Below are 27,232 nucleotides of genomic sequence, written 5' to 3' on the forward strand. Positions count from 1 at the left end.
CTAACAGCTGCTCCCCTGATTAAAGAATAAATGACTCATTTCTCTCTACTCTGTTAACAACTAACATTTGAAAAGATTAGTGAGTCAGATGTGAACACCATGATATGACATTTGAGATTCCTTACTAGTCAGCAATTATAAAGTCTGTTTTGCTTCGAAAACTATTTAAACATATTCCTGGCAGCATTTTGTGACCTGTGTAAAAATTTCGAACAGCCCCTTTTTCCCCTTAATGTAGGTTGTTTATTATAACTCTATCTCTTAAAAATGTACAACTCCTTTCTTTTTAAAATAAAGAAACCAATGCATAGCTTTTATTCTTTGACTTTAATTAAACTAAGGTTAGCACTTAGTTAGCATTTGGTTACTAAGTGTTTATGGTTGTACATACAGTTGCATCTTATTTTGTAAGTTTTTACACACTCACTCCTTTCCCTCTAGAGAAAGAGGGCTCCTTTGGTTAATTTCAATGATTTGACAAAGGCTCCTTACAATTTTTTTTTTCTTAATATCAAAGCAGTAGCAAAAAGCAGGGATGCCAGAGAAGTTGCCAAATTGTAGCTAACCAAAAAATCGGAGAATATCCTATTTGAAAATTTCAAAGAGGTTTTTCACTGAGTACAAACAAGGAGAAAGTCAATAAAAGAACAATTTGTTTACAAACTATTTAAAACTATTTCCTTAAAAAATAAATGTATTCTTGCCAATACTATATTGAAATTACTTATAAGATAGTGCCCAAAACATTACGTAGGGATTGATATCCTCTACAGTTAACTATAATTTTTAGGTTTTACAGAAATGGTCACTTACACATGACAAGTTTAAGGGTTATGATTTATATTACAGTTGGCTTACATTTGGAGCTATTTGATAATTTATTTAAACCAGACTTTTATAATAAAAAAGGCAGTACTTTGATTACTCCGTAAGAATAGTCTTTTTTTTTTTTTTTTAAAGATTTTATTTATTTACTTGACAGAGATCACAAGTAGGCAGAGAGGCAGGCAGAGAGAGAGGGAGGAGGAAGCAGGCTCCCTGTGGAGCAGAGAGCCCGATGTGGGGTGGATCCCGGGACCCTGAGATCATGACCTGAGCCGAAAGCAGAGGCTTTAACCCACTGAGCCACCCAGGTGCCCCTCCATAAGAATAGACTTATTCTTTTAAATAATGCTTTCAAAACATTAAATGGTGCTGCATAAATTCTTTATTAAACCCAACAAAATACAGTCATTTAATATCTCTAGACTAATAATTTACAAGCATTAGGTACAAAATAAACATATTTACAAACCAGATACATTTTGATTACAATTTTAAATACAATTTTTAGAAAAGTGGCAATAAAATCTTAGATAAATGAGTTTTTCCTTAATCATTAAAAAACTCTTTTTTAAAAGCTTTCTCTGTAAAAGTAAAAACTATTCCATGCCTTATAGCAGGCAACTAGTATCTTTAATCTTGAGATATCTTTAAATAGAAATCCAGCTCAACTCAAGATCAACTCATTACTTCCCAAAGTCCCTGTAGGGTGAATCCATCCTTCAATTTCTCTATTGCAAGCCCCAGTTCTTCTGAAAATACAGGTTCACGATCTTGTTGCTTTTTGGGAGATAAGAGGATAAGATGGGAATAGAGAAGGTGGGCAAGGAAGAGGAAAAAAACAAAAAATAGGTTTCACATAAGTTTTGTGAATACTAAATGTTAGAATATAGCAAGTTTTTTTCAAATACTATAGATAAAATGTCCTTACCTTATTGCCATCAGCAAAATAAGCCTAGAAGACAAAGAAAATTCTATTTCACATACTTGACATGTAACAGGTCAGTGAACTAAGGAACAGGTAATTAATTTACAGAACAATTGTGTAACTAACTGTATTTTACATTCTGTTACTGTATGTCTAATGGTCTTCTCACCTATCTTTACTATGGTAGTAGCAGATTTCACTTCTATTAATCATTAGTAACAACTACAAGAGTTATGTTTTGAGCTCCAAAAAATGTATTTTGTAATTTAGTATACAATTAGCATTGTTAACTTGAAAGGAGATTAAAAGAATGACTTAGAAGCTATAAAATTTCATCCCTACTTTTGGTTTAGGAGAAGGTGCTGGCAAAACAAAACAAAGCAATCAGTGCTTCAATGTGTCAGCAAATGCTGTAGTTTATAATTAGATATTTTACACTAATTTCACACTTGTTTAAAAATATTTATTCCCAGAGCGGTATGCTGGTCAGATCCATACATTACATTATATATAAAGAATTAGTATTATTTTGGCTATGAAATCATACAAATTTGGAAATAGGAAAGCTCATAGTTCAAATATAGTTTTTAATATAATATACCAATAAGTTGAAAGGAAGTCAATCTTGTAAAGATTAATAATGAAAAATATATTTTACATTAATTTAATTAATTATTTAACCTGTTCTCTTATTCTAAGGTATGAAAAATTTTTCACAGATCTGAAATCCTCTGAAAAACAGTGTTCTCAAACTATTTCCCAGTTTGGTAATTTAAAAGTAATTTCAAACAAAGAAAAAAATCCTTAACTTAAAAAAAAATTACTTTCTAACTCATGTTTAAGATAACTCTCAAGTTCAATGGTGTTTTATACACTTAAGCCATTACTTAAACATGACTGAGATTTTTAAAAAATCGTAAGAAATTTAGTAGCTCTTCTTTGTCATGCTCACCACAAAAGCGTCCGTGTGATCATCAGAGTCTATTTCTACATCATCTTGAATCTGTTCAACTGTTAGAGCTTCAAGGGGCTGTGGCTAAAAATCAGTAGATATTAAAATGCATCAAGGAAAAAAAATGCATCGAGGAGACAATATTAATTAAACAAATAGTTTTAATAAAATGTGCTGTGAGAATTGTAAATACTTGTAAATGAGTAAAACAATTGAAAACTATTCAAGTCTTAGAAAAATCATTGTATAATTTATATTCTACTAAAACTAACCTGAGTAATAAATCAGTTAAACCTAAGCTTTTAAATCTGAAGTCAGTATCATCAAAAGTATTAATATGACAAATTTATAAAAACTTAATATGATACTTAGAGATAGCCTTAAAGAAAAACTCTCAATGGACTTAATCTGATTTTCTTTCATACAGTTTAAAAAAACTAAGTTTGGATATAGCAAATTTTCAATTTTCTTCAAAACAGTCATTAAATAGAACTCGTGAAAAGTAAAAGAACTAAGAGTTGCACGGAATATGCCAATGGTAAAGCAGAATAAAATGTGGTACCAATATTAATTCTTTATTCAAATGTTTTAGTATTTTTGGTGTGTTAGGCACTATGCTAACACTACCAAGTAAAAACTCCCTGTCCCTACTCACAAAATGTTTGTAATCTAGTGGAGGTGGAGAAAGAATAAAACACAATTACAGATAACTAAATATTAGGTTGGAACATATGAAGTTACTATTTTTGTTAGTAAAAAATGATCAAATATTAGTATCATATGGTTAAACCTATGAATAGCAGTTGTAACGAATGTACTATCCATTATAAAAGAAAGGTTTAGAGACAGCACAACTTCTGGATTGTAAATCCCAGAAACTTTCATGAAGAAAAGAATGACATGTAATCTAGGCCTTTTAGAATGAAGATGACTTCCATAGGTAGGATTAGGGGAAAAGGTATTTCTGCCAGAGGAGACCAGCATCAGCAAAGGAGAGAAACCACAGAATGTGGCTGAAGAATGATGAATAATCCAGTATGGTCAGAAGAGGAGTCCCATGAGACAGAAGAAGCTATGCAGGGCTACTGTACTGAACAAACCCAAGGAGCATCATTCACACTGAAGTCTGTGTTTACTATGTTCTCATAGCTGAGCAGTGCACAGCCTGCACAACCAGACACTGTGACTGTGCAGATAAGGTAGAAAATGTAGGCTGGTGTCCACTGAAATTCTTTAATACCAGCCCAAAGAATTCAGACTTTATCTATAGGTAACTGGTGGGAGGGTGTATAGGGTAGAAGTATAGTGCTCAACAAAAGTGACCTGATCTGCTAATCTGAGGAGAGCCTCAAGTGTTTCAACTGCATTCAGAGTTGTGTGACAAGTTTTATGTACAAGTAACTTAACCTAGCTAAGCCTCCGTCTCCATAACTGTGAGATAAGGATAATAATAATGTTATACTTCATAGTACTGTTGGGAGGACTAAATGAGATAGATGATGCATATGAAGCTCTTAGAGCAGTGAATGGGAACAACAGGTGTTCAGTGCAGTCATTCAACATCTATGAATATTCACTAAAGCACCTATTATGTGCTAGTTCTAATTGCTGGAAATACAGGTTTAAAGATAGTAGATGAAAATCCCTGACTTTATGGAGGTTATTTATAGTGGAGAAGACTTATGAGTGTTATCAAAAACAAAGCAAACAAGCAAACAGGGATAAGGAACAATAAAATGATGAGGCTACTGTTTTAGATGGTGCTCAGGGAAGACCTCCCTGAAGAGGTGGCTTGGCATAGGGACTTACATGAGATGACAGAGTGGGTTATTATGGCCACTATTATTACAAACTAGGGGCCAAAAAAGGAAAGAAATGAAAGATAGAGAGAGAATGGGTAGGAGAACTAACATACTAAGTATCTCACATGCCAGGAATTTCATGGATATGATTAATAAGTTTGTGAGGCAGATGATCTTCATTTAAAAAAATGTTTTTAAAGATTTTATTTCTTCATTTGAGTGAGAGAGAGAGGGAGTGAGAGAGCATGAACAGGGGGAAGGGCAGAGGGAGAGGGAGAAAGAGACTCCTTGCTGAGCAGGGAGCCTGACACATGTCATGATCCCAGGGCCCTGGGATCATGATCTGAGCTGAAGGCAGACGCTTAACTGACTGAACCACCTGGACACCCAGATTATCTTCATTTTATAATGAGAAAATTGAAGCTCAAATCTACCTAGAATCACAAATAAATGGTGAAATTGGGACTAAAGTCAGGTTTGCCATGTTCCAAGAACCAGGTATGTTCTACAATATTATTATGCAAGCAAGAGTAATAATGGTAATGTGGTTTGAGTGAAAAGAAAGGGATAGGAAAAGGGAGGAGACATTCATGATTGAATGTATGAAATAAGACAATCAGGAAAATAAAAAATGAAATCTCTGAGGTTCTGAGCACAGCTGACTTTGCCGATGCTAAAAATAAATAAGTAGAAAATAAATAAATCTATCAGTAGGATGGTGCTTTTGAGAAAAATGATAGCATTTTAAGTATGCCACGTTTGAGATACTCAAGTCCCAGTGTATCTTACAGATTTGGAAAATTATTTACTTAATTAAATTACTAGGACAAATTTTTAAATGAGAAATTCAGTTTATGTTGTTTGAAATGCTCATTTATAGTGAAGATATTCAAGAATATTTAGAACCATGGTCTTCCGAGAGAATGTGTCAAAATCAAAATAAAGTGGGAGTCATCTACAGAAGTTTAAGTTGAGGGGCTCCTGGGTGGCTCAGTCATTAAGCGTCTGCCTTCAGCTTGGGTCATGATCCCGGAGTCCTGGGATCAAGCCCCACATCGGGCTCCCTGCTCTGTGGGAAGCCTGCTTCTCCTTCTCCCTCTCCCTCTCCCCCTGCTTGTGTTTCCTCTCTCACTATGTCTCTCTCTGTCAAATAAATAAATAAAATATTAAAAAAAAAAAAAGTATAGGTTGAGGAAACTGGAAGAGAGCTGATATTCCTGAAGAATATACAGAGAAGGCAGAATGAAAGGGAGAGTGTTGAAAGAAATGCAAGTTGGGAGGAAAACAGAAAAGGATGATTAAAGATGTGAAAAACATGAGTGTATGTCTAATACAGTGTCAGCAACCCAAAGAGATGTTTCAGCTTGAAGGGAAGGGGGATATACAGAGAATATTGCAGGAAGAGAAAAAAACTAGCAAGGAGTGCTACCAGGCAACAAGGGTCTGTTTGAAGTCAGAGGGTGTGAATTTGAACTTAGCTACTTCCTGATCTTCTCGAGTCACATGCTGCAGTCCAAGAGCAGAAGAGATATAGATAATATATGTGCTGTGTGATAGGGCTCAACACGCTGAGCACCAGGAGGGACGCTGTTGAAAGAGTGGGTGGCAAGGGCACCATCATAGCGTACAGTGAGGGTGCCGGCAAAAGAGCAGACAGCAAGGGAACCTGAGATAAGAGTGGTCGGTGAGGCTACCCGAGATAGAACCTCTGGCCAGAGTACCGCTGATAGAGCAGATAGAGTGTAGTGGCTGGTGAGGACACCAGTGACACACCAGATGACAAGTGTTCCAGCTGGAGAGGCTGAAGAGTAAAGTCAAAGGAGAGCTGAGGGACTTGGAGAACAGGGTAGGTTTGGTGTCTGTGAGGCCTGTAAGGTTTGCCCAAATGCTAATGGGAGGCAGAAGTGGAATAAAAATAAAACAGTGAGAGACTGAAGTCTGTCCACATCACAGGAGCCTTGCACATAGACACTTCTCTGGATAAGCTGCTCACCTAAAAGGGCAGGAATGAATGACGAAGCAGCCAGTGAGAAGATAGGTAGATGGCACAAATTAGTATTGGCCAAGGGGTCATGTTCTCTGAGCAGAGTCTGTATATCCATCATTTTAAACATAGTTCAAACTTAAATTGTTCACAATGTGTTTATATCCTTATTTTATAGATTGTGTGAAAGCAATTCAGCAAACTGTATTTTACATAGCATAGTGAACAAATTACCTTTTCTTCCATCTCATAATCCACTCCAAATATAGGACTGGCAGAATAGACTTTGTGAAGTGAATTGATTTCCTTAACTGATTCTTGTAGTTTTTCCACAGGATCTATTTTAAAGCCAAGAACATATCCTCCACTCTGTAAGAAAAAATAATGAAAAAACAAAAAACAAGCCTGAGGAATGGGTATTTATACTATATGATAAACTATACCCCATTGTCTAATGTTATTTCAGAGCTCCATACATAAATTGATTTTTAAAAAATTTTTGTAATGAAAAACTTAAAGAATATATAAAAATAGGAAAAAAAAAAGGTACAGTAAGTGTCCATGTAGCCATCAACCAGCTTCAATAAGTAGCAATATATGGCCAACTCTCTTCCATCTTTAACCTCCCCTTTCCCCAAATCTCCTCCCCTTACCCACTTAGGATTATTTTGAAACATATCCAGATATCACATCATTTATATATACAAATATCAAAGATGAGATTTTAAGATTTAAGAAAATACACTATTGATTGTGAAGGCCAATGGAACTAAGTTTTTATTGAGCTAGACCTTGAAAGGGAAAAGACCATATATCAGAAGAAAGGGAATGGTCCAACTGAGGCTAATTCCTTGAAGAATTAGGAAAGAAACCTTAACACGACAGATTGTTGTTGAAAACTGTTAAAAAATTAAGTAGCAAAAAAAAAATTAAGTAGCATACTGTAAATGGTGAAAGCATATGATTTAGGTTGACAGCATATACTGTTGAGTTTAAATTCAGGTTTTACAACAAATTTGCCAGCTATATGATGCTGGGAAACATACTTTTCTTAGTCTTTTAAGCCTCAATTTTTTTAAAAAATAAATTTATTTATTTATGTTCAGTTAGCTGACACATAGTACATCATTAGTTCTTTTTTTAATGGTCTTCTGTGTGTTTCCTTCCTTCCTTTTTTTTTTTTTAAATTAACATATAATGCATTATTTGCTTCAAGGGTACAGGTCTGTGAATCATCAGTCTTAACACAATTCACAGCATTCACTATAGCACATACCCTCTCCAATGTTCATAACCCAGCCTCCCCACCCCTCAACAACCCTCAGTTTGTTTCCTGAGATTAAGAGTCTCTTATGGTTTGTCTCCCTCCCAATTCCATCTTGTTTCACTTTTTCCCTCCCTACGCCCAACAACTCCCTGCCCTGCCTCTGAAATTCCCCATATCAGAGGGATCATATACATCATTAGTTTTTGATGTAGTGTTCAATGATCCATTAGTTGTGTATAATACCCAGTGCTCATCACACCACATGTTCTCCTTTATATCCATCACCTGGCCACCCATCCAAGCCTCAATTTTCTAACCATAAAACAGTTATCAACTTGTTATATTAAATAAAATAATGTACACATGATATTTGTACAGTTCCTGGAACATAGTAAGCACTCAGTAAATGGAAGCTACAAATCTGCAGGCCAGGGGAAAGGAGTGAGTAGACATTCATATTTACAGTTAGAATTTACAAGAGCACTGATTTTACAAATAAGTATATGTTTTATTTAAATGTATTTCTGCAAAGATCTGGCCTAATGGGGCACAGGAATTATAATTAGATACAGTATAACCTGCATGTGTGTGTATATTTGTATATAACTGTGTTTCTCATTGATATTCTTGTGAGTCAGTCAGACCTGACTGACTAGTTACCAGTTGAGAGACTGTGGGCAAGGTTCCTAATTTCTCCAAGCCTCAGTTTCCTTGAATGTAAAATGGGGAAAAATAGTAACTGTATCATAGGGTTGTGTAAAGATTGAAGGAATGCATAAAAAATACAGTGACTTAACTCTGTCACTAAAAATAATAATCATAATGATAATAATTGTTATGTCTGTCCAACAAGGAAACATGAAACAATTTTTCCTATGAGTACAATTACTATACAACTTTAAACTCTATTCAACATGTTATAGCTAATATTCTTCTTGAATGTACACAGGTTACTTTATAAATAAAACAAAAAATATAGACTGTCACATAGTTTAAAAAATCTATTAAAGATTAATATGGATATATAATACCTTACCTGCTGAGAACTTTCTATGACAAGAGCTAAACCAAATTTTGAATCTCTAATCTTTATGGAACGCTAGATGTAAAATGGAAAAGAAGAAAATGCATATTTTTATTACCTGATAGTAGTGATTCTTTAGCACAAACAAATTTTTCAACTTCTACACAGTAACTGCTTTTCTTAATCTAAAGAACAGAATTCTCCCTCTTTCCTTCATTATATTCCCATAGAGATCAAGTAAATGAAAATGTCTTTTTTTTTTTTTTTAGATTTTTTATTTATTTATTTGACAGCGAGAGATCACAAGTAGGCAGAGAGAGAGGAAGGGAAGGAAGCAGGCTCCCTGCCGAGCAGAGAGCCCGATGCGGGACTCGATCCCAGGACCCTGAGATCATGACCTGAGCCGAAGGCAGCGGCTTAACCCACTGAGCCACCCAGGCGCCCCGTAAATGAAAATGTCTTTACTAGAAATAGCCATCAGACTTGTAAGGAAATACGAAGGAGACGTATCTGAAGTATGTACAAATTATCTGACTCAAATATCCCCCATAATCAGGGAGTATACAAATTTTCTGAGTATTTTAAACCAAGGGCCAGCAATCTTTTAGTACTAGAGAGCCGGTGTTTTGAGTGGTTCCCAAGGCTGGGTTAGTTTTTAAAAGTCACATGAATATGACTGTCCTAGTGACAGACTGTGATGATATCAGATTGCAAGTTGTTTGGACAAAGCTGAATTCATTCCAGAGACCATACTTGGGAACTGTATTCTTAAATAACAAAAAGCATCTATCTGAAGAATAAAAAGCACAAGGTTGTTTACTACTCAGTAATTTTGTAGTATAATAGAGATTAGGTCAGACAAGCTGTAACATATGTAAACCATATAAAACAGCAATGGACAATACAAACCCCAGTTTATCAAATACCTACGTAGATTCTATTATATCTTCCCAGCCACAATTATAAATTCTTGTATTTCTTTGGATGGCCAGAAATTATTTTTTTCCTACCAGATTCTATGATTTTCTGTTTAATCTCTATCAGACTGAAACCTTGATGGCAGGCACTGTGTACTGGTTCATAATTCTCACAACTGTATTGCTGGCACCTAGCACAGCATAGGTGCTAAATACTTGGCAAATGAATGACCTGATACTCTAAAGAAACTCAAAAATCAAACAATTCAGCAAACAATTGGCTTGGGAATAGTTAGCAAAGAATCATCCTTCTTGTAAACCAGGAAATCTTTTTAAAAATGACATCTTCCAGATATCGCATACATTGTGTCTATTCAATAAATATTTGTTAATGAAACTGCTCAGTATTAAGACTACTCATATCCCGCAATAAGTGTAATTATCATAGGAAAATCACACAGGATTTTCATTAACTATTTTTTGTTCCATCTAATTTGCACTAGAGTCCTATAAGTAATTTCCTTATGTAAAACGAAATACTTCAGTTTACTGGAGTTTACTATTTGTTTCACTGAATCACATAGTAGCAGCAGCAGAAGAGATAAAAAGAACCACCTTTATTCTCAAAACAAATTGGTCTCAGATGTAGTTAGTTCCTGTTCTGGATTTTAACAGCTTTAGTTGAACTTAAGCTAAAAATCATTATTACTGGGCACCTGGGTGGCTCAGTGGGTTAAGCCTCTGCCTTTGGCTTAGGTCATGATCTCAGGGTCCTGGGATCGAGACCCGCATTATTGGGCTCTCTGCTTGGCAGGAAGCCTACTTCCTCCTCTCTCTCTCTGACTACTTGTGATCTCTCTCTGTCAAATAAATAAATAAAATCTTTAAAAAAAAATTATTACTAAAAACCATCTTAATTCCTTTCACCAAAAAGGAATCCAGCTTATATTACATGCTGTCTCTGAATATAGTGAAAACAATTCATTCACAGAATAAAAGAATTCCTCTGGCTTTAAAAGCAAAGTGTCAAGAGAGCCAAAACAATGTGTGTGCATCAGTGCGCTGAAGCCAAGCAAAGAACTGCTGTATACATGCCTCATGAAAAGATTATGGAAAACTGTAGTAGCTAATGTCCTCTGACTGGAATCTAAGAAGGACACATCTTAAAAAAAAAGAAAGAGAGAAAGAAATAAAGAAGAAAAGAAAGAAAAAAAGAAAAGGAAAAGGAAGAAGAGAGATACATTTTAATCTGCATAGCGACTATTTTTTTTTTTTAAAGATTTTATTTATTTACTGGACAGTGAGAGAGAAAACAAGCAAGAGGCAGCAGAGGGAGAGGGAGAAACAGGATCTGCATTAAGCAGAGAGCCCAATGTGAGGCTCGATCCCAAGACCCCGGGACAATGACCTGTGCTGAAGGCAGACGCTTAACTGACTTAGCCACCCAAGTGCCCCTGTATGCTATTTAAAATTTTAAGTCCAGTATATTTTTCTCTTAATAGCAAGTTTATAATGGTGGGGCATCCCTTGAATGTAAGTACTGTTGGGTCTTTTCTATGTTGAAACTGTAAATTATCAACATTTTAAAAGTCTGTTGTCAGCTATACTGCTGCCACTGAAAAAGAGGGAGACAATTCATCTATTCTTGAAAGTTCCATTAACAAATGAACAGAAATTATTTATTCTGCATTAAAATAAGAACACCAAAATGCATGCACTTACAATTTGCAGATATGGTATGCTGACGTTAAAACTCTCATTCATATTTGCATGCCACACGATTCTCACGTTGGTAATAAAAAAGGTTCCTAAATTTCCCTGTAAAAGACAGATACATGAGTGACCATTTGTTTGAATACTTACTCTTTATTTTCTAAACACTGGGATAATTCTGATTATCGCAGTAGCAGAGAATACCAGAATTGAATATCATGGAGAATCAATGACTTCATTATTCACTGGATCGAAGAACAATTAGCTGACTGAGGGCCTGGATTCTGAAGTTAGACTATAATCATTATGCTATCAGTACTTACCAGTTGCCTGACCATGGGCAAAAATTTGTTCTTGGTGCATTGTGTCAAATGTAAAGTGGAAATTTGATTAAATAACCCCTATAAATAAAGCCCTTATCACAATGCCTGACACATAGTAAGCATGCTGCAAGTGTTAGATCTTATTACAGCTATTGTTCAAAACGTGGGATTAAGTTAAGACAAGGAAGTTGTGGTAAGAGAAAGACAAAACATATGTGAAAACTTCCATTGGTCCACGAGAGATGCTTTATGGCTCTTCAACACTAACCATGAATCAAAACTGTTTTCCAATTATATGGCCCCTCAATATTTACTCATAATTACTCCAGTATGGTAACTAAATGGTCAAAAAAAACTTTAATACCTAGTACATGACACCAAAATTAGCCACCTCTACTATTTATCCATATCATTATCTACCTCCATTTCTACCTCCTCCCCACCACATACTCCCAGAGGAATTTATATGTTGAGGTTGGGCATAAAATATTAACTTACAAACCTAACACCTGGGATGACCAGGTTTGAAACAACAGAAAAGACCAACTATTTCTTAATTATAATTAAGTTAATAAACATATGTAAGTATATAGATTTCCCTCCTCTACTCTCATCTTGCAAAAAATTGTTATACAAAGAATTTTATCCCCCTTATCCCTGGCCAACATCCCATTAAACAGTACTAAGTCTAACTTTATAAAGAGTAATTATTTATGTCATTCTTTCCTCTTATTTTAGAAGAGAGCAACTTACAAAACTCCTAAGGATTTTTTAAATAAAAGAATAGGAAGGCATATTTTATATTTAATAAACAGAAGTTAGGTTAACAATAACATTCCTATTTTCAGTAAAATATTTCTGACAATCCTGAGCATCTTAATTAATCAATTTAAAATGCCAGGTGCGGTGCTAGATGGCAAAGATTTAAATATGAACAGAGTGATTCCACTCCTACCCTTATAAAGCCTACAGTCTAATGCTGGGGAACAGACAAGCTCTGTATTTTAGATCAGGAACAATTTAAAGTAGTAATTAAGTACAGACTGCATAAGCAACACTCAGAAGGAAGCCTTATAGAAAGCGACTTCTAAGCTATGACCTAAAGTAGGGATCTGTAAACTATGGTTTGTGGGACAAATCTGGCCTCTCGCCTCATTTTGTATGGCCCAAGAGCCAAGAAGCCAATTTTCTTGGCCCCACAAATCAAATTTTAGATTTTTAAATAGCTAGAAAAAAGTCAAAAGAATAATAACTCATGATATGTGAATACTGTATGAAATTCAAATTTCAGGATCCATAACAAAGTTTTTTTGAAACACAGCCATGCTCATTTGTTGTCTATGTCTGGCTTCACACTACAATGGCAAGTCTGAGAAGTAATGACAGAAATGGTATGACCTGCAAAGCCTAAAATATTCACCATCTGGCCCGTCAGAGTAAAAAGCTTGCTGATTCCTGATGAGGACTTATTCAGATGTAGAGCTGGCTATTTACTACAAAACCATCATCAGAGTTTAAAACTAGAACTTTTCAAATGAGCAAAATTTATTTACAACTTAAGTTTATGATAAAACGTTTAGCAAGAAGTTCTTCATTCAAATGCTAAATTTACCCAGTGGTTATCGGTCTAACCAAAGAAACTATTCTTATGTAAGAGAAAATTTTTCTTTAGAAATTGATGTATTACTTACTCCAACTTAGATGTTTTAAATGGTCATAACTTCAAGAGCAAATGAGAAGTCATGATAATGGATATAGGAATCACCAAATGAGTTATACGTTTAATTCCATAAGGATCATTTTATTTTTTTTGAAGATTTTATTATTTATTATTATTTTTAAAAATTTTAAAAATTTAAAGGCAGAGAGGCAGGCAGAGAGAGAGGGAAGCAGGCTCCCTGATGAGCAGAGAGCCCGATGAGGGGCTCGATCCCAGGACCCCGAGATCATGACCTGAGCCGAAGGCAGAGGCTTAACACACTGACCCACCCAGATACCCCTAAAGATTTTATTTTTAAGTAATCTCTACACCCAAACATGGGGTTTGAACTAACAACCCTGAGTTGCATGCTCTTCCAACCAGCCAGCCAGGCATCCCCAAAAGACCAGATTAAAAGTCTTCCATGACTGTCCACCTCATGACTATCCTCCATCAGTGTAAGTTATCAAGATGATGAGAGTAGTGTGGCATGAGGAGAAGAACATAGTTCTCAGATGAACTAGATGTGTGAAGTCACTTTTCTTTGGCCTGAGTTTTTAATCAATAAGTGAATGGAGACTGAACCAGATAATCTCTAAAGACCACTCTAGCTATAAGTTCTACGTACAACAAATGTTGCTAAAAAGAACATAAAGATATGAAAATCAGAAAATTATTTTATATGAAGAGCTTCAATACTAATTTATCAGGAGATATAATGCTATATTTTAATAGAATTAAGTGAATATTCAAACTCAATGACAAATAGGAAAATGATTACCAAAGCACTGACCCAAAAGGTTCATTAGCTTTTTGCACAATACCTGATCACTGGATAAATTCCATACTCCATTGACTTTATCATATACATGTTCTTGTGGTAATAATCGTAGTTGCTTATTTTGAATTAGTGCACTTCTCAATTTAAAATCACGATACATTTTAGAAGTTTCATATGCTCTATAAAAAAGAACAGAGACCAACCCAAACTGAAAATGTGGTTTTCCTAGGTTATGTTTACTTATCTACCAAAATATACAACTGTTAATACTTATGTATATCATTCAATTATAACAAATTTAAAAATTTACTTTTCAATAAATTTTGGTGTCACAGTCTTTTATAGACTATCATTTTACTGTAGTATTTACATATTTTATCTCAGTACCTGTTTTTAGAAGTCTAATTTTTTTTAAAGATTTTATTTATTTGACAGAGAGAGACACAGTGAGAGAAGGAGTAGGAAAGGGAGAAGCAGGCCTCCTGCCAAGCAGAGAGCCCTATGTGGGACTCGATCCCAGAACCCTGGGATCATGGCCTGAGCTGAAGGCAGATGCTTAACAACTTAGCCACCCAGGTGCCCCTAGAGGTCTAGTTTTTAAGGCAACATGTATCATATATAGCACATATGAGAGGAAACATTTTCTCTTTAAGCTGAAAAACAATGCTTGCATATAATAGACTTGGAAATTATTTTTCCCTATCAAAATCCTTCTCTCCATTTCTGTTTTAGTCAAAGGAACAATTGGGCGTCCAGTTAATTTTCTCATTGCAACCGCAAACATGCTCATAGTTACCTCTATACAGAAAATTGGAATAAATCTGTACCAATCACAAAAGGGAACCTAGAACAGTGTGTATGCATGTGCAAGTGTTTGTGTGTGTGTGTATACATTTATATATATATAAAATCCCTCTTTGTTCTCTCTCCATGCCTTCCTATTGATAAATAATAAATACTGAAGAAAGTACTGTATTCAAAACTTTCTTCATGGGACGCCTGGGTGGCTCAGTTGGTTGGACGACTGCCTTCGGCTCAGGTCATGATCTTGGAGTCCCGGGATCGAGTCCCGCATCGGACTCCCAGCTCCATGGGGAGTCTGCTTCTCTCTCTGACCTTCTCCTCATTCATGCTCTCTCACTGTCTCTCTCTCAAGTAAATAAATAAAATCTTTAAAAAAAAAAACTTTCTTCAGTATTTATTATTAGTTTTGATTAGTTTTTTTTAAAGATTTACTTATTTGAGAGAGAGCACACACAAGCAGGAGAGGGGCAGAGGGAGAGGAAGAAGGAGGGGAATAGAAAGAATCTCAAGCAGATTTCCTGATGAGTATGAAGCCCAATCATGGGGCTCAATCTCACAACCCTGAGCCAAAATCAAGACTGAGGATGCTTAACTCAGCCACCCAGGTGCCCCTCATTAGTTTTAAGTTTTTGGATTAGTTTTATTATAACATTTGATTGATTATAATTTTACCCCACAAAATTATAGGCTAATTTACTCATTTAATAAGACTAAAGAATTTTCTTAGCCTGAATAACTTTAAATGTCTTTTACATAAATCATAATATTCATTGTTAAACCTGTCATTTTAACTTTAATTGAGCTAATATATAAATTGTAAAAGAAGAAGATTTGAGCATTTGCCTATAGACCTTAATTTCCTTTAGTGCTATAATCATCGTTTAACCAGTGGACAAAATGGAAACTATTTATGCTGTGAGTTACTTGTGGGGAACACTTATTTTTATTCTATTGAAGAAAAGCAGCTTATAAGGTCCTTTCATAATCCTCTTCATATTATATTTCTAAGTAAAGTAAAATAAAGAGTTAAGGTTTAGAAATATGTCCAACACAAATTAAAAACATTCATAGTAGCTAAAAAGTGGAAACAATCCAAATGTGTATCAACAACTAGTAAGAAAACAAAATATTTTTACACAATGTAATACTATTTATAGAAAGAATGAAGTACTGATAGATGCTACAACATGGATGATCAGTGAAAACACTGAAATACGACAGCTATAAAAGGTCACTATATTGTATGATTCCATTTATATTATAAGTCCCACATAGGCAGATCCATACAGAAAGAAAGAAAATCAGTAGTTGCCAGGAGCTATGAAGAGGACAGGATAGGGAAGGACTATGGGGACTACAGGGCTACAAGGGTTTCATTTTGGGGTGACAGAAATATTCCAGAATTGGTAGTGATGACAGCTACACAATCTTGTGAAAACTAAAACTATCAAACTGTAAACCTTATTTGTTTTTAAAAAAGATTTATTTGAGAGAGAGCAGAGAGAGAGAGAGAGAGAGCACATGAGTGGGAGGGGTGTGGTGAGAGGGGCAGATGGAGAAGCAGGCTCTCCACTGAACAGGAAGCCAGATGCCGGACTCGATCCCAGGACTCTGGGATCACGAGCCAAAGGCAGATACTTAACCAACTGAGCCACCCAGGCACCCCTCAAACTGTAAATATTAAAATAGTATTTTATACTATATGAATTACATCTCAAAAAATTTATATGATTATATAGATTAGAAATCATCAACAAAATGAAAAATCAAGTAACTAGGAAACTAAGAAATAAATTTCAACATATATGACAGATGAGGGCATAATTAAAAAATTTATAATAGAAAACTATAAATAGCCAAAAAAGGGAGAAAAATGTCTACATCACTAGTAATAAAGAAATGCAAATTTAAAAAAGTATATATACTTCTCTGTGTGAGCATAAATTTGTGTATATGTATAATAGCCTGTCATCTTAGCCAAGCTTTTAAAAGATCATTGTACTTAAGGCTGGTTAAAAACAGAGAGCTAAGGTGCTCACTTAGCAGCACATATACTAAAACTGGAATGATAACAGAGATTAGCATAGACGCCACACAACGATGACATGCAAATTTGTGAAGTGTTCCATATTTTCTGCAGTTCCCCAACTAATGGCCACCCTTTGTAGATTCACTCGAGGGAAATGATATGAGCACAATGTGCAGCACTGAATAATTAAATTGTGATGTTTTATTTGAAAAATATTCCTGCAAAGCAATTTATGATATGTGGATTGAGGCCGAGTTTCACCCAAAAAATTATGTGCAAATATGTTGTTTCTACATATCTTGGAAATGAGAAAATGTCAACTTGCATTTCCTTATAGAATTAAAAAAAAAAAAAAAAAAACAGCAGGGCACCTGGGTGACTCAGTTACTTAAGTAGCTGCCTTTGGCTCAGGTCATGACCCCCGGGGTCCTGAGATAGAGCCCTGTGTTGGGCTCCTCATTCAACAAGGAGTCTGCTTCTCTCTCTCTCTCTGTCCTCTGTGCTCTCACTCTCTCTCAAGTAAAAAAATAAAATTTAAAAAAAAAAAAAAAAAAAAAAGCTAAGGTAGTATAAAGAATTTAGCAACAAATGAACAAACCGCCACAAAAGAAAACAAAACTCTTAAGGGAAAACACCCAGACATGCCTTCAACTGCTAGTAAAATAACCTTTTTTTTCCCCCTAAGATTTACTTATTTATTTTAGAGAGAGAAAGAGAGAGAGCAGGGAGTGGAGGAGGGAGGGAAAGGGAGTGAGAAACTCACACTGACTCTGCACTTAGCACAGAGCCCTAGCTAGAGCTCATTCTTATAATCCTGAGATCATGACCTGAGCCAAAACCAAGAGCTGGAGGCTTAACTAACTGAGCCACCCAGGTTCCCCTAAAATAATCTTTTTTAATTCATTAACTGAATTATCCAACTTCGTTATCTATATTGAATGAACTCTCTGTTTCACTATAACTAGTTTGGTAGCTAATTTAATAGAATCTTCAAGTAGAAATTTTTATGAATCTTCAGTAGTCTTATGTGTTTTAGAAATACTTTCAAAGTGCTTATTAAATGATAATGCAATATGTTCTTCTATATATCTTCAGGATACTCCAATTTTCTGAGCTTGGAAGAAGATGGTACCATACTTATATACTTTGCTCTACAAACTTCTAAATCATAGATTGGCCTTAAAATTATTCAATATTCCATAAAGTATTATCATACCTGTGTACTGCAATCACAGAAGTAAAAAGTCTAGGACTTCCAGGAACCAAATTTGTAAATATAAACTCAAAACGAGTACTGTTACATTTTGTTAGTATATAAAGAGCTTCAGTTTGGCCTCGTAATTTCTGTAAGGACAAATTTATTTAAAAGTTCAGATTTCAAGAGCAATTTCTCATTTACAGTGAAAATAAGTCCAATATCAAATATCTAATGCTTCTTCACTATATATATTTCAATAAGATTTTTCAGACTTACAGAGTTAGCAGTCCTTGTTGTAATGCTCAATATGCAGTTGTAACCGATAGCTAAAATTCAAAAGCAAAGAATTTCAAGAACATGATATAATAAACTGAAAAATAAAAACCTCCGCATATAGAACTTTAAGTTTTTTAAAAATTAAATATAAAGTACAACTTTAAAACATTTTAATATATTACTACAAATTTAAGTTAAATAATTAAAAGAACAAGTAAATTCTGCTTCTTTGCAAACATTCTTAGCTTCTTTAAGAAAGAAAGAAAGGAAGTTTGCTTCTCTAAAACCTATATATTATTATTTACTGAACATCTTAGCACCAATACCTCTAGAGAAAAAGTCTAGCAGGACAATCTAAAATAATTTTTAAAAATAAGTAAAAAAAATTTAACACAATGGAAGGTTGCACTTTTTTTTTTTTAAGATTTTATTTATTTATTTGAGAGAGAGACAGTGAGAGAGAGCATGAGCAAGGAGAAGGTCAGAGGGATAAGCAGACTCCCCATGGAGCTGGGGGCCCAATGCGGGACTTGATCCCAGGACTCCAGGATCATGACCTGAGCTGAAGGCAGTCGTCCAACCAATTGAGCCACCCACGCATCCCGGAAGGTTGCACTTTTATTAGAGTTTAGATCTCCCTTCTACTGGATTAGTTGAAACATAGGAAATTGTCAAAGATATGCAAAGAACAAAACCATTCAGTGTAAAAGCACTAATCTCGTGTGTCTCCAAGAGACAAAACGGACTGATAAACCTTTCTTTGCAAAATGGTACAGTCTGTGGTTAGTCTAGGATTGCTAAAAATTTTTTTTTAATCAATTTTTCTTCATATTTCATGGTACAGCTTTTTTGGTTATCAAAAGCCACTGTGTAAGTTCATCTGACAAAGTATTTTTTTTTTTTTTTTTTAGTGTTCTCTAACAAAGATACTTACAAAGATTGACTCTGGGTAATGCCAAAGAATGCCAGATAATTCTTAAATTTGTTACTAAGAGTCTACCTAAAAGCAAACAGACAAAAAAGTAGGTTACCTTAAGTAAGGACCCATTTTTGCAGTAGAGAGAGATAGGCATGAAACCTCTAGCTCAGGAAGAGCAGTAACCCCCACAGATGTTCTCAGACATTTATCAACTGAACATGTTTACTGCTCTTATATATCCAGTATAAGGCATATAATGCACGACTCAGAATCCCAGAGAAACAAAATCTGATAGTTATAGATGGGATACATGTCTTCAATGCCAATAGCTTGGTTTGACTCAAATTAATAGAGAGAACTGTGTACTGGATTTTTGTCTTGGTGGAAGCTGTTCTGGAATTCTGGCAGGTCATATGTGCACAACTGAGAACGAGTATGGGATGGTATAATCACAAAGCCATTTGGTGAAATCACACTACTCAAAGGACTTTCATATATATACTAATCTCTTAACAGTTCTCATTTATATGAGCCACACTTATAAATACTTTTTCTCTTTTTTTGCAATAAGCAAAAAATTTTTTGCTCATATGAAGTTATGGCCAAGCTGAAGTCTCCTTAAGGCCTTATGTTTTTCATTCCTAACCTCAGACTGATGTTCTTACACTGACATACAGAGTTAGATAAACTTCATTTCTCAAAGTGTATCTTATGAAACAGTAGTACCTATAAATGCTCTAGAAAAAAAAAGTCAAGTAAATCTGAGCATGGTAAACTATGTGTCTTACAGATTTATGATACAATTAACATACTAGCATAGCTTTGTGATAATCCTGAATAAAACTCACTTAACTTTAACATTTCTTCAACAAATTATAAACCATAGAATTTTTTTACAAAGATTTTATGTATTTATTTGATAGAAAGAGACAGACCATAAGAGATGACATACAAGCAGGGGGAGAGGGAGAAGCAGGCTTCCTGCTGAGCAGGGAGCCTGATGCGGGGCTGGGGCTCCATATGGGGCTCGATCCCAGAACCCTGGTATCATGACCCGAGTTGAAGCAGATGCTTAATGACTGATCCACCCAGGCGTTCCCACCCCCCCCCCAGCAAATTCTATTGATGAGTCATCTATAGCCAGGTAATATTTCTTCCTCTCTGAAAACCCTGAGAATATCCAAAATTAGAGAAACTAAGCTTGTATGAATGCTAGGGTAAGATGGATAAGGCTGTTACCAAAATAAAGGAAGGTGTTCTCAAGAGAAACTGTAGAACATAGTATGTTTGACAAAAAGTAAATAACCCAGCATTTCAAGACTATAAGATTCACTCAAGATATAGAAGAGTAGACACGGAATCTATCAGTTGGGGTCAAATGGACAACAGATGGCACATTCAAATCAGAATAACTGAGGTTTATTTATAAAAGGACTTATAAATAAGTCACTTATTAGAAAGGTATGGGTGGGGTGTCAGGAACCGTAAGTGAGTGCTGCAAACCTGTTACCACCCCAGGCCCAGTGGGACAAGGATAGGGAACAGTTAAGCAAATGTGGAAGTCCTGCATGGCTAAATACCTTGAGAAGAAAGAACTGGGGGAATAAATATCCAGACCAAACTCTCCTGATCCCCTTTGATCTTTTGGCTTGGCTTTTCCAACCCAAAGCTAGAGTGCACAAGTAGCCCCTTGACATGGTCTATACAACTCATTTTCCCTGGGCAAGGGGGAAAGGGTGATGGGTGCTGGACCTGGAGGGACAAATGTAGGCCAGTGGCACAAGCAAGAAAGATTATGGACAAACTATTCTGTTATCATAGATACAATGATTTATGTTTTCCTTACACCATTTCATGTAACTAACATTATGTCTCCACAACTGGGCTATAAGCCTAGGATATCTTTTTATTCTTTTTGATATTTGTCTATTAGAAGATTCCAGGAAAAATTATGAAGTGGTAAATAAAGCCAATAACCAACTCTAATGACCTATTTTTCTGATCTTGGTACATTTCCTATAAATCTCTAGCATTCTTAGGTTGCCTCTTTCTTGCTGAAAGGCCCCATCCTATTGCTACAAACCTAGTGTCCTAGGCATGGACTTGTCTCTCTCTGTGTTTTCAAACACCAAAATATAATTGTCTCTGTTTTTCCTAATCTCGAACACTGAAATATGGCTGTTTCTTTCCGGTACAGCTTCAGTGCAAAGCTAATCTGATAATTTCGTGTCAGGGTGCTTAAAGTTGAAATGGATTAAAAGTGCTAATCTTTTGGGGGTATTTATAGTTTTAACATGGGTTCCTGAACTTAATGAATGCCTTAATTCAGCAATTTTCAAACTGCTGCAAAGGAGAGGAAGAAGGCTAAAAGGCAGGACTCCCCTTCTTTTTTCTACCTTCTTATTTACTAGAAGCTCTATACCCACCTGTAACATTTCATTTTCTGAGGAATGTTTCTGAGGCGAGTATACATACAGTTATTTTTAGGAATAGGAAGATTTCAGGTACCCACTGTGATGGACACTTCTGGCCAGGGAGGTGTTTTGCCCTCTCTATTCCAAAGTGCTAGTATAAGATTCTGCACTCAATGAATACCCAATGAACCAAAAAATGTTCTATTACCCACAGTCTCTGTCTCGAATGACAGATGGACTGTCACATAAGAGTTCCTGCCAGTCTATATGAGAACCACCAAATTTTCTCTTGGCTTCCTTAAGTTAATTTAGGTTTGTCAAGATCCAGGTACCTAGAGATGATTATTCCACCCTCAAAGGCTCAAAGGCACAAGCTAAAACTTCTTGTTTGCTGCTAAACCTTCATACCTCACTCTCACCTGGGCCTGATACTAGGAATCACTTCATAAATGTGATCTAAGCATTCTTTTAAGGATGGACCCTTGCCATTGACAGGATCTGCCTATTGTGGTGGTGATGATAGGTGCCCTTCACAGGGAAGAAAGGACCGCAACTAAGAGCTGCTTACATTCCACCCCAGAGCAGACCAGAGGAAAGACCCAGAGAGCAAGTGGCTGCTTGAAAGGCTGCAGTGAGCCCATTCTCCCAATAAAGTTTACTGTGTAGCCTCTAGGATTTACTGATCCTTCTTACCTGAAAGAGGTTTTTTACTATTTACTCTTCTCTTCAATAATAGGTTTATGACCCATCCTCCTAAACCTCCCTTTCTCTAAAAGACCTTTTCAGAGATACTAGACTGCCCACTCATCCCCTATTTTTTTACACCCAAAACAACAGTAGTGATGCTTACAAGAACTGGTCACTGGATGCTAGTTTTATGTACAGCTGTTGTATGCAGCTTGGACTTTTCAAAGTTCTAGCCTTTGGGGAATTTGATTTGGGGGGACTCTAGAGTCCAACTCTGGCTATTCCTCAGTGACATACACAGATGTCTCATAAGACTTTTCACTGCTTAACCTACACTAGACTTAACAGTACAGCACTAAATTTGCTCTCCACATGTCTATCTCCAGGTGTCAGTCTCAAGGGATCATGAATTACTCTTGGATTTCTTAAAAGGAAGCATGGCTCCAGATAGCACAGCTATGACCTACTTATGTTCCACGACCTCATATTCTTTTCATGAGGAGGCAGATTCAAAAGTCAGAACTATCCCATGGCCCTTACAAACAGGGATCCTGAAGTTTTAACAGTTATGTTGGAGAAAGCTGATATCAAAACTGAGACTTACTGAAGGGACCAAACTTCTGAGGAAGAACCTGTATTCCCTGGTTGAAGGTTTTTTTTTTTTTTAGATTTTATTTACTTATTTGACACAGAGAGAGAGATCACAAGTAGGCAGAGAGGCAGGCAAAGAGGGAGGGGGAAGCAGGCTCCCCTGCCTCATGTGGGGCTTGATCCCATGACCATGGGATCATGACCTGAGCCAAAGGCAGAAGCTTAACCCACTGAGCCACCCAGGCGGCTCTGGCTAAAGGTTTAATACCCATCTTTCTCCTGTTTAAGTCTGAGAAAATTCTTTTTTTTTTTTAAGATTTATTTATTTATTTATTTGACAGAGAGAAACCACAAGTAGGCAGAGAGAGAGAGAGGAGGAAGCAGGCTCCCTGCTGAGCAGAGAGCCCGATGCGGGACTCGATCCCAGGACCCTGAGATCATGACCTGAGCCGAAGGCAGCGGCTTAACCACTGAGCCACCCAGGCGCCCGAGTCTGAGAAAATTCTTATGTGGATTTAACTCTTTTACTGTCACAATTACATTTCTTTTATATCTTACTCTCCAGTTAATATGATTTAACATTTGGAAATCAAACCAGAAATATAAAACATATTAGGAAATATACTCACCTCTATCCCCATTATTTCCTTTGGTGTCTTCAATTGAATCTAAACAATCAATAAGGACTTCTCCAGGTCTTGTTTTCATTTGTCTAAAATAAATATCGAGGCTTTAATAGCTACAACCATACCCACTTACAATCTAGTTAGGGAGAGAAGAGACATATGCATATAAAACAACCATCAGTATAAATGATACAGTACCAAACGCTCATGCATTTGAAAATAGGGGCTTAAGAACTTTAAGAGTCTGGAGACCCGTGGAGCCTGAAGTAATCAGGGACATGTAGAAAAGTCAGAAGTAGGAGAGGTAGGATTTGGAGAAATGAGAGAGAGAGGGAGGAGAGTGGTTAAAGACCAGAAAAAAGAAATAATATGTGGAATGTGGAAAGATGGGCCTAGCTAGGGAAGAAGATCCATGTTAAGAGGTAGTGAGAAATACATGCCACTACCTCTGAATGCTTAGTCAGATAGGTATGGGCCTTATCCTGTGGACAATGGAAAACCCTCAGAGGTTTCTGAGTAGATGAAAGAGGTTAGGCAGTTACGGAAGGAGCAAGTTAAAGCATCATTAGGAATCGGTAAACAATTAGATACAGGGAATAAAAGGAAATAAAGAGGCAAGAATAGTTTGCTGTCAGACAGAATGCATTCCAGAGTGTCCCCAAACAAACAGAACCTAGTAGAATATGTGGTAGGAAATTCTAACACATTCTCCATACAGCTGACCCAATTACCTACTCAAAATACAGATATGATCATAATATAACTTTTCTGCCTAAGAATCTTCCATGTCATCCCACTGCCACAAAAATTATGTCCAAAATCCTGCGCTAAACATTTTTTAATCTGGCTAATCTACCTGTTTGTTCCTCCATCCTCCACTTGCAGACTTTGCCTTTCAGCCAATGCCGTTTGTACTTCCAAGACTTTGCTCCCAGTGTTTTACTTTCTTTTTTTTCTGGAATACTCTCCTGTCTACCATGACAAGGCCCTGTCTAGTCTTCAGGGTTGAACACAAATATTATTTCTTCTTCAAGGCATTCTCCAGGCAAAATGAACCATTCTGTTCCTATGATACCCCAGCTTTTTGTTCATTTTTTTTCAGGATGGATATTTACCACATTTAAAAAAAAAGTTGTCTATGTGTATCTCCTGCACTAAAATGGGTGGCAGGTAATCATTTTCTATTATTTTTGTATCTCTAGCTATCAGCATAGTACCTAGAACATAATAAGCATTTGATAAATGCAGCATAGTACCTAGAACATAATAAGCATTTGATAAATGTTCAAGAAAATGGAAGTGTTCATGAAATGGACCTTTGCTTGGTTTAAGAACCCTCCGAGAATAATAGAAAAAGTCATAGAATGTGTGCAGTCTATAACCATTGTTTATAAATTCCCTTCCCTCACAACTTCTTAAAGGATCTAAGACCCTGTTAGTTTTAGATACCAAGCCATAACTAAGCCTGGGAAATTATTTCATTTTCTAAGGTTTTGGTCATGATAGGGAATCATAGGAAGTGGCTAAGAAGCTTCATACCATTAACCCGAGAAGCATCACAGTCTTCCAACAGTTAATTTCTCAATGGGCATTTCGCCCCTGGTCTTTGGGTAGGAAGGTTGTAAGTATTTTTTTCTTTAAAGCATGACATTAAAAAACAAAAAGAAAAAACCCAGGGTTTCTGTTGAGAGGTTCCAAAAAGTAGCTTCTTCCCCCCACTGGCGATTTAAATGAATGGCAAGATGGAAGCTTATCATGGAAACCAAGTTCTCAAGAGGTTAGCCATTATGGAAAATGCTTATTCCCACCTCCTTTGTTTTACAAAGAGACTCGAGCTTAAAATGGCGAGGCCTAAGGGTCTACAATATGTGTCGCTATTCCAGACCTAGTTTCAGAACCCTGGTCTCCTCTGAGTCCCTTCCAAACGTCCCCCATCACAGAAGAGAAGCACTCCCAAGCTCACTTGGGTGTACTTGAACGCCCAAGTCCTAGATGGTCCCGGACGTACTTGGGCTCAGTTTCCCGCTAGGTGCCCGGGACCCTCTTTCTCTGCCTGGAATTCTCTTTCCCCAGATCTCTGAAACGGTTTCATTGAGATGAATTCCCTCAATGGCCAAGCCAATCTGGGATCTCCCGGGGACCACAGGCTCAAACCCCCTCCCGCTCTCGCGAGGGCCGTGAGCTGTGGGGGCGCAGCCTCCTCCAGAAACCGCGCCGCGGCGCCCTCTATAGGCCGTAGGAGCGACTCACTGCGAGGAGACGTCGAAGCGGACATCCCGGTCCTCCCAAAGCGCGTCCAGCACCGACATGGTGACCGAGGCCCAACACGGGCACTCTCCACAGCGGTGGAGGCCGAGTGGCGTCTCACTGGCTCCCAGGCAACGGACCGCCTCTGTCACGACGTCTACGGCGGGCGCCGAGATCCAAGCTTCCTGAGGTAGAGTGCGCGCTCTCCGCCTCCGCCCCGCCGCCGCGTCGCGTTGTTAAGCGGATTTGAGGCTCCAGGCGGGGTTGGGCGGCCCCGGCCCAGGAGCTTGTGCTTGACCTCTGAATGACTTTCCGGGCCTCCAAACAGACATTCTTAAGCTATTCCACCCTCTTCCCCCATTTTGCTACAGTCAAGAAATTTAAACTTAAAAACTCTTAATTCTTTACCTGGCCCCGCCAGATCTGGTCCTGCCCACCTGTCCGACCTCTTGCTAACCCAATCTTTCTGCATACATTCCAGCTAGGCGCGCGGGGGGTGGGGTGGGGGGCTTTCTCTGCCAGGAATTCTCTTTCCCAGATCTCTGCATGACCTGGCCTCTGTCACTTAAGTCTCAGCTCAGATGTCGACAGAGGCTGTCCCTGATCTTTCTTTCACCCCTACATACGCCGAGCACCCGGAGGGCAGCACTTGATCTATCTAGTTTGCTTTGAACAGTAGCTGGCGCAGAGTAGGCACTGGAAAACTTTTCAAATGAATTAAAATGCCTTCCTTCCCTCAACTTCTGACAATTCTTTAAAGTAGTGGTTTTTAAAGTGTGATCTGGGGATCTCTGGAGTTCCTTAAGATCCTTTCAGGCCACCTAGAAGGTCAAACTATATGCACAATAATACGAAGACATTCTTTGCCTTTGTAACTTATTTATTCATTGAATGTGCAGTGGCGTTTTCCAGAAGCCATACGATGTGTAATTGTATGTGGAAGCAGGTGTGAGAGTCCAGGTGTCTTCCATTAGCCAGAGGAAGAAGACTTGCAAAAATGTAAGACAGTGCTACTCTTCTCACATTTGGGGGGTGTGTGTGTGTGATATAATTAAAAAAAAAATGTTATCCACTTTGGGCACCTGGGTGGCTCTGTGGTTGGGGTATCTGCCTTCTGCTCCAGTCGTGGTCCCAGAATCCTGGGATTGAGTCCTGCATCAGGCTCCCTGCTCAACAAGGAGTCTCCTTCTCTTCCCTTATGCACATTCTCTCTCTCTCCTCTCTCTCTG

At 37.0% G+C, this 27,232-nt stretch overlaps 1 protein-coding gene and 1 non-coding gene across 5 annotated transcripts; one reads left to right on the top strand and one right to left on the bottom strand.

The window, feature by feature from the left end:
- Positions 1 to 1,189: 1,189 nt before the first annotated feature.
- Positions 1,190 to 26,278, bottom strand: BBS5 (Bardet-Biedl syndrome 5). 4 transcript variants are annotated; one of them, XM_059167100.1, is made up of 12 exons: positions 26,007 to 26,267; positions 23,760 to 23,842; positions 19,454 to 19,519; positions 18,520 to 18,569; positions 18,262 to 18,389; positions 14,256 to 14,391; positions 11,419 to 11,514; positions 8,792 to 8,854; positions 6,723 to 6,857; positions 2,703 to 2,786; positions 1,754 to 1,777; positions 1,190 to 1,602 (listed from the first exon to the last, which is right to left on the bottom strand). In XM_059167100.1, the coding sequence occupies exons 1-12, from the start codon at positions 26,063 to 26,065 to the stop codon at positions 1,501 to 1,503; spliced, it is 1,026 nt and encodes a 341-aa protein (XP_059023083.1). In that variant the 5' UTR covers positions 26,066 to 26,267; the 3' UTR covers positions 1,190 to 1,500. The 4 variants fall into 4 exon arrangements, with proteins under 4 accessions (XP_059023083.1, XP_059023086.1, XP_059023084.1 ...); XM_059167103.1 differs by having other exon boundaries at positions 23,760 to 23,892; positions 26,007 to 26,124; XM_059167104.1 differs by having other exon boundaries at positions 1,570 to 1,602; positions 1,754 to 1,832; positions 26,007 to 26,278.
- On the top strand, positions 17,048 to 17,151 carry LOC131828357 (U6 spliceosomal RNA). Its single transcript, XR_009352373.1, has one exon. It is a non-coding gene; the product is annotated as a U6 spliceosomal RNA (small nuclear RNA).
- Positions 26,279 to 27,232: the final 954 nt, after the last annotated feature.

Source organism: Mustela lutreola, chromosome 3, assembly GCF_030435805.1.
Source record: "Mustela lutreola isolate mMusLut2 chromosome 3, mMusLut2.pri, whole genome shotgun sequence".
In the NCBI taxonomy this organism is placed as follows: domain Eukaryota; kingdom Metazoa; phylum Chordata; class Mammalia; order Carnivora; family Mustelidae; genus Mustela; species Mustela lutreola.